The sequence below is a fragment of the Abrus precatorius genome, unplaced genomic scaffold, assembly GCF_003935025.1.
Source record: "Abrus precatorius isolate BTA unplaced genomic scaffold, Abrus_2018 Scaffold2, whole genome shotgun sequence".
Classification (NCBI taxonomy): Eukaryota; Viridiplantae; Streptophyta; class Magnoliopsida; order Fabales; family Fabaceae; genus Abrus; species Abrus precatorius.
The window spans coordinates 36845254-36857945 of NW_020874362.1; the positions used below are offsets into that span (position 1 = coordinate 36845254).

The 12692-nt window shown below is 33.1% G+C and overlaps 2 protein-coding genes across 3 annotated transcripts; both read left to right on the forward strand.

Annotated features, from left to right (window-relative positions):
• The first annotated feature begins 340 nt into the window (after nt 1–340).
• LOC113857403 (protein REDUCED WALL ACETYLATION 4-like) lies at nt 341–7262 on the forward strand. Of its 2 annotated transcripts, none has more exons than XM_027489244.1 (17): nt 341–556; nt 654–712; nt 1345–1436; nt 2338–2475; nt 2567–2623; nt 2714–2786; nt 3478–3636; nt 4086–4235; nt 4371–4626; nt 5119–5234; nt 5323–5409; nt 5549–5637; nt 5801–5863; nt 5997–6053; nt 6574–6670; nt 6795–6953; nt 7190–7262. In XM_027489244.1, the coding sequence occupies exons 2-17, from the start codon at nt 668–670 to the stop codon at nt 7193–7195; spliced, it is 1644 nt and encodes a 547-aa protein (XP_027345045.1). In that variant the 5' UTR covers nt 341–556; nt 654–667; the 3' UTR covers nt 7196–7262. The 2 variants fall into 2 exon arrangements, with proteins under 2 accessions (XP_027345045.1, XP_027345043.1); XM_027489242.1 differs by having other exon boundaries at nt 556–579.
• A 3154-nt stretch (nt 7263–10416) lies between these two features.
• On the forward strand, nt 10417–12466 carry LOC113858983 (pentatricopeptide repeat-containing protein At3g14730). The gene has a single exon (XM_027491797.1). It carries the CDS (start codon nt 10419–10421, stop codon nt 12315–12317), a length of 1899 nt encoding a protein of 632 aa, XP_027347598.1. The 5' UTR covers nt 10417–10418; the 3' UTR covers nt 12318–12466.
• Nucleotides 12467–12692: the final 226 nt, after the last annotated feature.

Genomic DNA, 12692 nt, shown 5'->3' on the forward strand with positions numbered 1-12692 from the left:
GAGACCTAAAGCCTTTAACTTACTTGCTTGGATTTTAGGCCGCTCTTGTATATATCTTAAAATAAAGGATAAAAATATAATTAAGTATTTTTTATATTATTAATGACAGAATTAAAAAATAAAAACTGATGATAGATTGAATCCGAGAAGAAAAGAAGGGATCCAATAATGCCTCAATTAAATATGAATTAAACACTAATAATCAGAAGCAGATAGAAGATTAGTAGTTGGACTGTGAAATAATTAATTTAGTGTTAGTTAATTGTGCATTTTAATTGAAGCAAAAGAAGAAAAGCAAGTGTCAACAAACATTTATGTAAGACACACAAAACGTTGTCACAAACCCATTCATTCACTCATTCTTCATCTGTCTCATTTCAAAGCGGAAAAAGCTTCTTCCAAGTTCCTAAGTCTTCAACCACTTGAGAGAGAGACATCCCCTCCGACATTTTCTCTATTCTTCAAGCAAACTCTTCGTTTCAGATCTCTTTCTCTCTAGGGTTTCTCTCTCTGCTATTTATGATCACTCTCTGACACGCTTCCCTCCCCAAATCAGGTGCATCCATTTCTTCCTATCTGGTACACTGTTACGATTTCGAATCCTCGATTCCAATGCGATGCTTCTTCGCTGATTGAGATCAGTTTTTTTGCAGATTGGAGCGGTTTTATGGGATCGGAGATGGTTGTTTCGGGGCCAATTACGCCGGGGCAGGTGTGTGGTTACTGTAATTGTTTGATTCGGTGGTATAAAATCCGAAACTGCGTGTTTGCGGTGACTGCTGAATGGGTTTAAGTTTGTGTGTGGTAGTTCTAAGGTGTGATTTTCTCGATCTGCTTTCGCGTTATATTGCTTGCATCTGATCCTTAACGATTTTCGGGGTTTTTCAATGTGGATGGTGTGAAATGTAGTGGAAATTCGTTTTTCAAGTTGGAATGTGCAATTGTGGAAGTTGAGTGGCTAAATCTGTCGTGGGTAATGGTAATGGTTCGCTATGGATGTTGGGTGGGTGTTTGTTTTTGTGATCTGAAGCAGTGTGCTAAAAATCGTTTTCGACTTAAACCTAAATGACTGTGTAATATGTGGAAATATATTATGTGCAAGCAACTTCGCTGCTTTCACTAAAATTTGAGGATGCTGACGTGGAGTGTAAGGAAATTAAATATAAAGCTTTTATTCGTTTTAATGATGTTCGTTGGAGAATGCATTTGTGATTAATGAACTTGATTCTGTTATATTGTACTGGTATGAGCTTCTTTTCCTGCTTTTGATTAATGACGTGAGTTAGAATATTTATGCAAATGTTTGACCCATTTTTCTGATGGAGCATTGCTTTATGTCTTCAGGTGTCTTTCTTGCTGGGAATTATTCCAGTTTTTGTTTCATGGATATATTCAGAGTACTTAGAGTACAAGAAAACCTCATCTCCTCCCAAAGTGTAGGTTTCTTTCCCTGTCATAAGAAAGCAATTTATACTGACTTTAACTGCTTGGGTTTTATTTCGTGTTAAATTTTATTGGTGTAATATATATGTGAAGAATAAGTGTCCTCTTTTCTATTTGACCATTTCTTCATGTGTTTGGATACACGTAGTTGAAAAGGGTGATCATGATACAAAAGTTAGCTATGATATTCATAGAAATCTTGTGGGGACACTTGATGGTATTACAACAATAATGTAAAATGCATTGGTGAAGGGAAAATCTTTAAAATAGGTATTATGAAAATATTTGGGGAATGGGGATCAATGGTGGTCTGGAAATCATGTATCAGCAGTTCAATTATCAAGTTTACGACTCCCAAAATACTTGAAGATCTGAAACTGCACTTGGGCCTTTATTTTGGACACGTACTAGTATGTAAATTAGTGAATGGATACCTTCCAAATTTTATATTTAGCAAGAATGGATATCAAGATTTAATAATTAATTAATTAGATGCTGCCTCTAAAACTTTGAACTGTTTTGGACTTTGTATCCCAAGTAGTGTTTGTGATGCAAACATGAACACTTCATGTCACATGTGGGCATTCAACTGCTTGTGTCATGCAATCAAAGTTGCTATTGAGAATTTGGTATTGGAAATTTGTATTTTCAACATAAACATCTACTAATATAGATGGTATGGTTACATCTTTGATCAATGTGAAGTTTTTATGTAAACAACTAAATTGGATTTATCTTATCATTTTTTTCATTGATCACCAATGTACTTTTGTTTTTTGAACATGCTATTTTTAAAACTGAATTTCCCGCTCTAAAGGTTTTACAGATGGAAAGTATAAAATATTTTTCTGCAAATATTTCTGATTCTTGATAAACTCTCTTTGTGGACTGCAGTCATTCAGATACTAGTCTTGACGAGTTGGGGAAGGATGCAATCAAGGAAGATGATAGGGCCATTTTGCTGGAATCAGGACTTACCAGATCAGCATCGGCAAAATTCCATTCGTCATCTGTCAAATTGAATTTGATTCGGTCATTTTCTACAATATACAGTGTCATGTGCTTCTTTCTGATTTCTACTTTTATCTTTGAAGATCCTTACCTTTTTACTTGTCCTGTGTAGGTTTTTGACCATGGATGACTCTTTCTTGCTGGAAAATCGGGCAATATTGAGGGCATTGTATGTTATTGTTTTGTGAATGACTCAAATATAATTTGTTCCACTTTGTCTGAATTTTGAAAACGTATTTACATTTTACAATTTTTTTAGGTCTGAATTTGGGCTGATTCTGTTTTATTTCTACATATGTGATCGGACCAACATACTTGGAGATTCCACCAAGGTACTTGTATACCACTTATCATGTTTCTGCATGTTTTTGTTTGAGCTGCAACTTTAAATATTGTTGTGTGATAATAGTTTAAGGAACCTTTTCTTCTATGACATCCTCAGTTTTAGTTTGCATCTTGATAATTGTTTGCTTTATAGCTTTTAGCCTTTTACACATTTTCTTGTTATTAATGCTTCTATCTTTCTTTTGAATGTTTATGTGTAAATCATATTCGGTTTGTGATGTGTGGCTATGAATGCCTGCAAATTAACTATATCAGTGCTTTTTCTTGTTATTAATGCTTCTATCTTTCTTAGCCCAATACACTTTCATGCACCAGTTTTTTTTTCCTCCACTCTATCAGTGCTTTTTCTTCAGGCTAGGTGAGATTTATTCTGTGACAGAGGCTTGGCTTGGGAAATCATATCTTGTAGCACGCTTTGCTTGTGGTGTTTTACACTTAGCCTAGTTCACAATTCATGACTTCATATCCCAAAGCACTTTTATGCAATGACTTTTTGTTCAATCAATGCTATCAGGCTATACAGGCTTGATTTGGGAATACATAATTTCTTCTGGATCTAAAGACATGTTCAATTCTGCAGTAGTTTACTGTATATTTGAATCATTATGTAATTCAAGCTATTGCCATTTGTGATAACTTTTTTTTTACTTGCATGTTCATTCATTCTTTTTTTTGCAGAATTATAGTCGGGATCTTTTCCTCTTCCTCTTCCTTCTTCTGATTATAGTTTCAGCCATGACTTCTTTGAAGAAACACAATGACTCATCAACATTTTCTGGAAAAAGCATACTTTACCTTAATCGGCATCAAACAGAGGAATGGAAAGGATGGATGCAGGTGAGCACTCCTTTTTGGCTGATGCCAAACACTTGTAAATAAAGATGCTATATTTTCTGCTTGCCTCTAAAATGATATTCTTTTTTATCATTCATATTTTATTTTGGAACTAACAATATTATACCTGCTGCAACTTCCCTACTTCTGTGAAAAATTATATGTTTCAATTGGCTGTCTCATCTTTTTTGTTAATTTTCTACTACATGGATTATAACTTATCTCTTAGTAGTGTCTAGAAGAAACTGTGGCTATTTGATGATATGTGATTGTGATGGTAATTACGTCTTGTAGTTATTGAAATGAAATTTAATTTCATGTAACTCTAATTCTCTAGGTAATATTCATGTATATTACTTTCATTAAGCCATAATTCATCAAAAAGTACCTTTTTATGGTTTTAAATTTGTCAGGTACTTCTAACTATTCATGTTTTTGTTCCATTTGCTCAGGTCCTCTTTTTAATGTATCATTATTTTGCTGCAACGGAGATATACAATGCAATACGTGTTTTTATTGCTGCATATGTTTGGATGACTGGATTTGGCAACTTTTCCTATTATTATGTCAGAAAAGATTTTAGCCTTGCACGTTTTGCTCAGGTGATGTAAAATCCTTGACCTTAAATACCATTTTTATTTTACTTTTTTTTTTTTTTTGGTGATGCTCATTATCCATTTTTATTCTGTAACTCTTTTCAATAAACAATATGTCTAACTCATTATAATTCCATGCAGATGATGTGGCGGCTTAATTTTTTTGTGGCCTTTTGTTGTATTGTGCTTAACAATGACTATATGCTCTATTATATATGTCCAATGCACACACTTTTCACTTTGATGGTATATGGAGCATTGGGTATATACAACAAGTATAATGAAAATAGCTCTGTGATAGCTGCAAAAATTCTGGCTTGCTTTCTGGTGGTGATCTTGATTTGGGAAATCCCTGGATTCTTTGATATATTTTGGAGCCCATTTGCTTTCTTTTTGGGTAAGTAATATTTGTAACCTGTACTTCTCTGTTATTAGCTTGACTTTGGTTTTGTTCATTTTGTTGTGACTTTTCTTACCAAGTCATCATAACTGAGCTCGCCATCTTGTTTCACTTGGCTGAGTCCCAGGCTTGAACGTGTTTTTTTTACCCCTGGCTCCTCATAATTGTTGGCTTTGGATTGAATGGTTTATTGTCTCTCAAATTGGGGAGGGCCCCCTCCGCCCCTCCTCTTGTTAATTGTAATTATCGTCAACTTGATAAAAAATGTTATTGCCAAGATGACAGTAATATATATTTATGTAGTAGATAATACTCTAATGTATAAAAAAAAATAAAAATCTGTTGATACTCTTTATCTCTCTCTCTCTCTCTCTTAGTGCATGCTTTTATATGTTGTGTATTTTCAAGTTTCAAGTTGATTTGCTAATATAAGCTTTTGTTCTGTTTACTGCAAAATGCAAATGCATAACAGTAATATTTATGTTGCAGGTTATACCGACCCTGCAAAGCCTGATCTCCCTCGAATGCATGAGTGGCATTTCAGATCTGGGCTTGATCGCTACATCTGGATAATTGGAATGATTTATGCCTACTTTCATCCAAATGTAATCTCAAATACTAGCTTGTGTGGTGGTTACACTTTTGATAATATCCAGTCCAGCTATTTTATATTTGAATATTTTAATATCTCAGGTTGAGAAATGGATGGAAAAATTGGAAGAGTGTGAAACCAGGAGGAGAGTAACAATCAAAACCAGCATTGTTTCAATTTCCGTATTTGTGAGTTACCTATCTTATGATCAGGCTATTTGCTAAGATTGTTCATGGTTTCCTCTTTTCTTTTTATGTCATCATTTTTTCTTTGATGTAAACCAGAAAGGGTAAGCCAGAACATCTCATTTTCATCTCTCTTTTCTAGGTTGGTTACTTGTGGTATGAATACATATACAAGCTGGACAAGGTCTCATACAACAAACTCCACCCCTACACCTCGTGGATTCCAATTACGTGGGTGTTATCTATTTCTCTTTTACTTTTTGTTGTTCTTTGTGTTTTCTTTGTTTCCTCTGTTTAAGTTTGAAAACCAGCAATCCAAAAGTAATATGGATTTTGTTTATATGTTTTATTCTCTGCTCCTTTTACTGATCCTTTTATTATGATTAATTTTCAGTGTATACATTTGCTTGAGGAATTGCAGTCAGCGGCTTCGAAATTACTCTTTGACCCTCTTTGCGTATGTGTTCTTTACCTTAATAATTGAAATTTCATGTTAATAGGCTTTGGCACATTTTATTTTTATCCGGTTACTCCTAAATTTCTTCTACTTTTGCTTCTTAATTTTCCCCATTTTTTGCATGCATTATCAGGTGGCTTGGCAAGATTACTTTGGAGACGTACATTTCACAGTTTCATATTTGGTTAAGGTGTGTATGCATACTGACCATTCTCCCCATGCTAATACGTTGTGCAATAAATTAAGAGGGCTGCATGATGCAAATATACAGTAATTGACAATTCTAAAAAGGTTCTAATCTGATGAGATATGTGCCCAAATCCTTTTATATGCTCAAATGAAGGATGTATCATGCACAATATTCATTTATTTCGTATTTTCAATGCTAAAGATCCATGAATTGGAAATATTATGATGTTAAGCGATGACCTAACTCATTAGACTATAGTGCACAGCTAATTTCCTTTGATTTGTTGATGATTTGGTTTCTGTGTCGATCATGGTTTGAGAGACTGGATTTGGCTCGTATAGAAAAACTTCTAAGTATGGATGTTGTTTTATTGCTTAGTTGTTTTGTGCCTTTGGTGTTTGTATAAATCTTCACATCTTGGATCAAGAAAAACCTTTGAAAAAATTATAATGAAATGAAACTTGTGAATGAATTTTAACTCGAGTGTGTGTGTACACGATGAATTCCACTTCACATACAGGTCTAACATGCCAAATGGACAGCCCAAGTGGCTTCTTTCTCTTATCCCAGAGTTTCCTATGCTTAATTTCATGCTTACAACTGCTATATACGTCTTGGTAAGGATCTTTCTTCTTTCCTTTTTTTTATTTTGAATTTTTCTTATTCATATTCAAGTCTCATGAAAGGCATCATCCTAAGTTGCATTTTATGTATGCACTGCTATCTTGACATGGTTTGCAGGTATCTCATCGACTTTTTGATCTAACAAATACACTAAAGACAGTGTTCATACCTACAAAAGACAATCGACGGCTGCTGCATAATTTTATTACTGGGATTTCCATTTCCATTTCTTTGTATTGCATCTCACTTATTCTGCTTCAGATTCCCCATTCAATGGTAAGTCTCTATTTGCTATGTAAAGGGTTTGTGGAGAATTTTGGGAAAGCATAATTACATATGTAGTGTCTGGGTGCTGAGGTGCTTTTTACATGCTCCTTAACGCTTCAGTAATGAGTATCAAATGAAGTTTTCTAATGTTCGTATAAAACAGAAGAGGGGGCAGGGGGATCAAAGATGCCCTATTGTTTTCTTAAATATGTATGATAATCGGAAATTTTCTTTGATACTAATAGGCTTGAAATTCAAGACACCAAAGAAAGTTTACATACCTTTGGATTGGCTGTGGTGAAAGGAAACTAGGTGGATTAAAATAAGGATACATGGAAATGTGGGATCTCATTTTTGCAGCAGTGTTTCTATAGTTGTCGGAAGTAGTATCCTCAATGCCTGCATCAGATATAAACGTTTGGGTGGTGATCTATCTACATTGGAGGTTGGCAGATGAAGAAGGGGATTAACCCCGAAGGAATTTGAACCAATTTTCTATAAATTCTTTGTGCTCACACATAAAGGGAGAAAAATTGTAGGATCGTGATAAAAAATCCTTTGTCTTGGCTTCGAAGAAATTCAAGATTCATTTCGTTACCTGTTCCTGTTCAATTTCTGTTGTCATTTTTTGACTTGTTGTCTGTGAAGGATAAGGAAATATATGTATATTCATTTTTACAAAGCTTACAAGAAAGGCGTTGTCAATCATTTGTAACAATAGTTTTGTTTTTCTTCTTCTTTTTGCAAAGTAACAATAGTTTTGTTTAATGGCCATAAGTGCAAGTATTGTGTTTCAATATGATTTTTTTTTTGCCCCGGGGGGGGGGGGGTTGTGGTGGTGGTGGGGTTCAGGGTAGGGCTGTGAGAAAAGCCCATTCAGCCCATCTGTTAAATTTATATTTTATTTTATTTTAAAGACAATTATTTTTAAAAAAGGAAACAAACATGCTTATTATCATTTTTATCCAGGACTAGTAGGACCGGATCTTTGATGAATTATATGCATTTTGGTCTTTCAAGTTTTTAAAGCCAATTAAAATTAAGTCTCTACCTTTAAATTTTGCGAATTTGGCACACTTTCAATTTTTTAACTTAAAACTCTTACATTTTTTTTTAGTCTTTATAAGTTAAATTAATTAAATTGTCTTTAACTCAATTAACCATCAAATTTAATCCAAGATAAAACATTTCATATCTTAACAAATCCTTTATTTGTTAAAAATTTCTAAATTTCTCACTTCTAAACTTTTAAAATAATCATTCTTCAATCATTACCATATATATATATATATATCATTTATAATTTTTCATGTAATAAAACAAATTTATATAATAAAAATGTCTTTGAAATGCGACTTAATGGGTTTAAGAAAATTAATTTCTTACGTGCTACCACGATATCCTTGATATATGTACCTTTACACTTAAAGTGAGTATTATTCAACTTACATGACCAAATTAAGTATTTATAGTTTATAATTTATTGTTTTTGTCCATATGCTAACAGAGCGATGTAGTATATAAAGAAAAAAAAATTATAACTTTTAAAAGCTAACTTATAAAAAGATATTTTAAGTGGTATTCAATTTATAAAAAGATAAATTTTTAATATTTTTAATTTTTATCTTTAATTTTTTAAATAAGTTTCACTCAGACAACACAATATTAACACTTTATTTTTAATTATTTAACACATTTAATCTACTTACTAAACAACTCTAATTTAATCATCCTAGTTATGAAGTTATAAACTTTTTTGTTACAATTTGTTAGCTTCATGCTAAGTTATCATTTGCAAATTATAAGCTTTTAACTACTTTTTACTAATCATAGCATAAGATTAAAAAACTCTTACGGAATTTTCAACTCACTTATTAGTTATAAGTTAGAAGAAATAAACTTTCAGCTAATTTTATTAAATAAAATCTAAAAATTCAAAAAATTCTCAAAATTAGTTGCTTAAGCTTATTAATCCATAAGTGGAGAGGATTAATTAATAATTTGTCATTTTTTTGTGTATTACAAGTATTATTAAATTCAATAAAATTTATTATTTTAAAATTTAATAAATTATGTAAATCTAAATAAGAGTAAATATTGTAATTAATAATGAAAAATATTCTATTATACTAAATTAAATAAATAAATAAATTATAAAAAATTCAAAATTTTAAATAATATTAAATTTAAAAATAAATGTTCAATTTAAAAATTTAACTTAATATAATAAAAAGAGAATCGATTCATAAAAATTCTTTTATTAAGATAATAAAAACATTATTTAATAAGATAAAATAAGAGAATCAATTTTTAAAACTACTATCATTTTAATAAAATCTTAGAAATAATTATTTAAAAATTAATCACAAGTTGAACATAAAAATTGATGAACTTCGGATACATAATATGTTTCGTAATGAATTTCTTTACATTACTTCCTACATCTTAGCCTATTATATTTAGCCCTTAATGATAGAATTGTGATTAAATACATTAAACACTGTCAATAAAAGGGACATAAAGGAGGGGGTAGAAAGTATCTTCACACCCACTAGGAGTTCTTAAAGTAATTATAATTGAAAAATATAATAAAAGGAAGGTTGCATATTTTAAAAATACATAAAAAATATTAAATTATATTTTATTATATAAGGATAGATATTATTCATCAAATTGATGTTTCATTGAGATATTTCTTGTCCTTAGTGTTATGAGTTAATTAGAATAAAATGCTTGTGGGAGCTTGGCAAAGCTTGTGGTAAAATACCTCCAAACCAAGATATTTATCAAACTTGAACGTTTCTTATTTGAAGGTTCCATTTTAAATTGTCTTAATCCTTAAGCTTTTATAGGCAACAAGGATGTATGTACAGACCACTTCACCTTCCAATTTAAATTCAAGCTTTGTCCAACTTTTACAAACAGTAAACTACTCTATGTGATATTTAAGTTTTAGGTTTTGTTAATTTCAACCCTTAAGTTTAAGAATAAGTAATTAATAATAATAAATTTTTATTAAAAAATATTTATTATATTTTTATAACTTTAATATAATAAATGTATACTTTTATTATAAATTTTTTTATTTGTATATGTTTAAATTCAACTCTAAAGATTAATGTTAAAAAATTCTTAAGTTTTTTTTACTTAATAAACCAGTCTTTTGACTTAAGTTTTTCTTTATGTGTTTAAATTATAATAATGAATATTTTTTAGTAAGAGTTTAGTTACAGAAAATATAGAAAATATTACCTGTATACTGATTATAACATAATGCGTCATAAGAGAGGGGAGCCAGGGAAAAATAGTAATAAATGAGTAGAACAGCCAAAAGAAAAATGTCTTCATGATCTTAAATCATATTAAAATAGAAGATAATTTTTTTATGGTCTTTAAAATTAGCTAACGATCTCTTGTTTCATTCACTTCAATTTTCAAAACAAGTTATAACTCTTGCAGGCACGTCACACTTAGATGAATGGAAGAACAATCTTAAGAGCTGTCGTCCACAAACAACAACAACAACGTAGTAGCTGGTTCCTCTGTTTCTCAACCTCAATCTCCTACCACGTAGGAACCTGCATTACCTCACTTCAATCATGTGCCCACAGCGTAAATCTCTGCAAAGGCAAGCAACTCCATTCCCACTTGCTCAAAAGTGGTTTCTTTGCATCCGCACTTACCATCACAAGCCTCATTAACATGTACTCCAAGTGCAACCTCATGGATCATGCCCTCGGAGTCTTCAACTACCCCACCCATCTTGACAAAAATGTCTTTGCCTACAATGCAATCATTGCTGGATTCGTTGCAAATGGCCTTTCCCAACGTGGATTTGGTCTTTATAGGCAAATGCGGGATCTGGGTATTGTTCCTGATAAGTTCACCTTCCCATGTGTCATCAGAGCCTGTGCTGATGCTGCGATGGATTTGGAGGTTAAGAAGATTCATGGGTTGTTGTTCAAACTTGGGTTGGAATTGGATGTGTTTGTTGGCAGTGCTTTGGTTAGTACTTACTTGAAATTCGGATTCTTGGTGGAGGCACATGAGGTGTTTGAGGAATTACCTGCTAGAGATGTGGTGCTTTGGAACTCAATGGTTAATGGGTATGCACAGATTGGGAGGTTTGAGGAGGCTCTGGGGGTGTTTAGGAGGATGGGGGGAAAAGGGGTAGTTCCTTGTAGATATGCAGTTACTGGTGTTTTGTCTATATTTTCTGTGAGTGGAGATTTTGACAATGGAAGAGCTGTTCATGGGTTTGCGACAAAATTGGGTTATGACTCCAGTGTTGTTGTTTCAAATGCACTGATTGATATGTATGGAAAATGTAAATGTGTTACAGATGCCTTGAATTTATTTGAGGCGATGAATGAGAAGGATATTTTTTCATGGAACTCGATCATATCGGCTCCTGAACGGTGTGGGGATCATTATGGAACTTTGAGGCTCTTTGATAGGATGCTAGGAAACAGGGTTCAGCCTGATTTGGTTACAGTTACAACAGTATTGCGAGCTTGTACACATCTAGCGGCCTTGATGCATGGTAGAGAAATACATGGATACATGATTGTAAATGGGTTGGGGAAGGAGGAAAGTTACAATGGTTTTGGTTATGTTCTATTGAACAATGCTTTGATGGACATGTATGCAAAATGCGGAAACATGAGAGATGCTCGCATGGTTTTTGATTATATGAGAGACAAGGACGTCGCCTCATGGAACATCATGATCACAGGGTATGGGATGCATGGTTATGGTGATGAGGCATTAGATACATTTTCTCGTATGTGTCAAGCTAATATGGTCCCTAATGAAGTCAGTTTTGTTGGATTGTTATCCGCATGCAGCCATGCTGGCATGGTGATTGAGGGGCTTGAGTTTCTGTCAGGAATGGAGTCAAAATATGGTGTTTCTCCATCTCTTGAACACTACACCTGTGTGATTGACATGCTTTGTCGAGCAGGGCAGCTCATGGAGGCTTACGATTTAGTGCGATCAATGCCCTTTAAAGCTGATCCTGTAGGATGGAGGTCTTTGCTTACAGCATGCCATCTTTACAAGGAGACAGACTTGGCTGAGATTGCTGCTAGTAAGGTTATTGAACTTGAGCCAGGCCATTGTGGAAATTATGTATTAATGTCAAATGCTTATGGTGTCATTGGGCGATACGAAGAAGTATCAGAGGTGAGGCATACAATGAGGCAACAAAATGTGAAGAAGAGACCAGGCTGTAGCTGGATTGAGCTTTTGAATGGTGTGCATGTTTTTATAACTGGTGATAGGACTCATCCCCAAACTGACTTTATTTATGCTGCCTTAAATTCATTGACAGCAGTTCTACAACAAGAGCATGGGCATGTCCCCTTTATGTAGCATTTGGTTTGCTAGGAGAGTTGGGCATGATCCATGCTGCCTTTATTATTGGGATGGATATGTGGTGGAGGTAGATCAGTAAAGCCCTGGCCATTCTATCTCAAGATGAAGCAACCTTGGTTTACCATCCAATAAATTGCAGAAATTTAGGACATATTAATTGCAGAGAACTAATTTTCACAAGAATCTACTATTAATTTGGTGGCATTGGGAACTCATCTCTTAAGACAATTAAGCAACTCACATTTAGAAAAGTACATTTATATCACCTACCACCGGTTTCTGTGCATTATTGTTCAGTTTATAAAGTTATATCTTTATTTATGGGGGCTATTATTGTTTGTTAAATGAACTCTCGTTACAAAATCCCGGGGG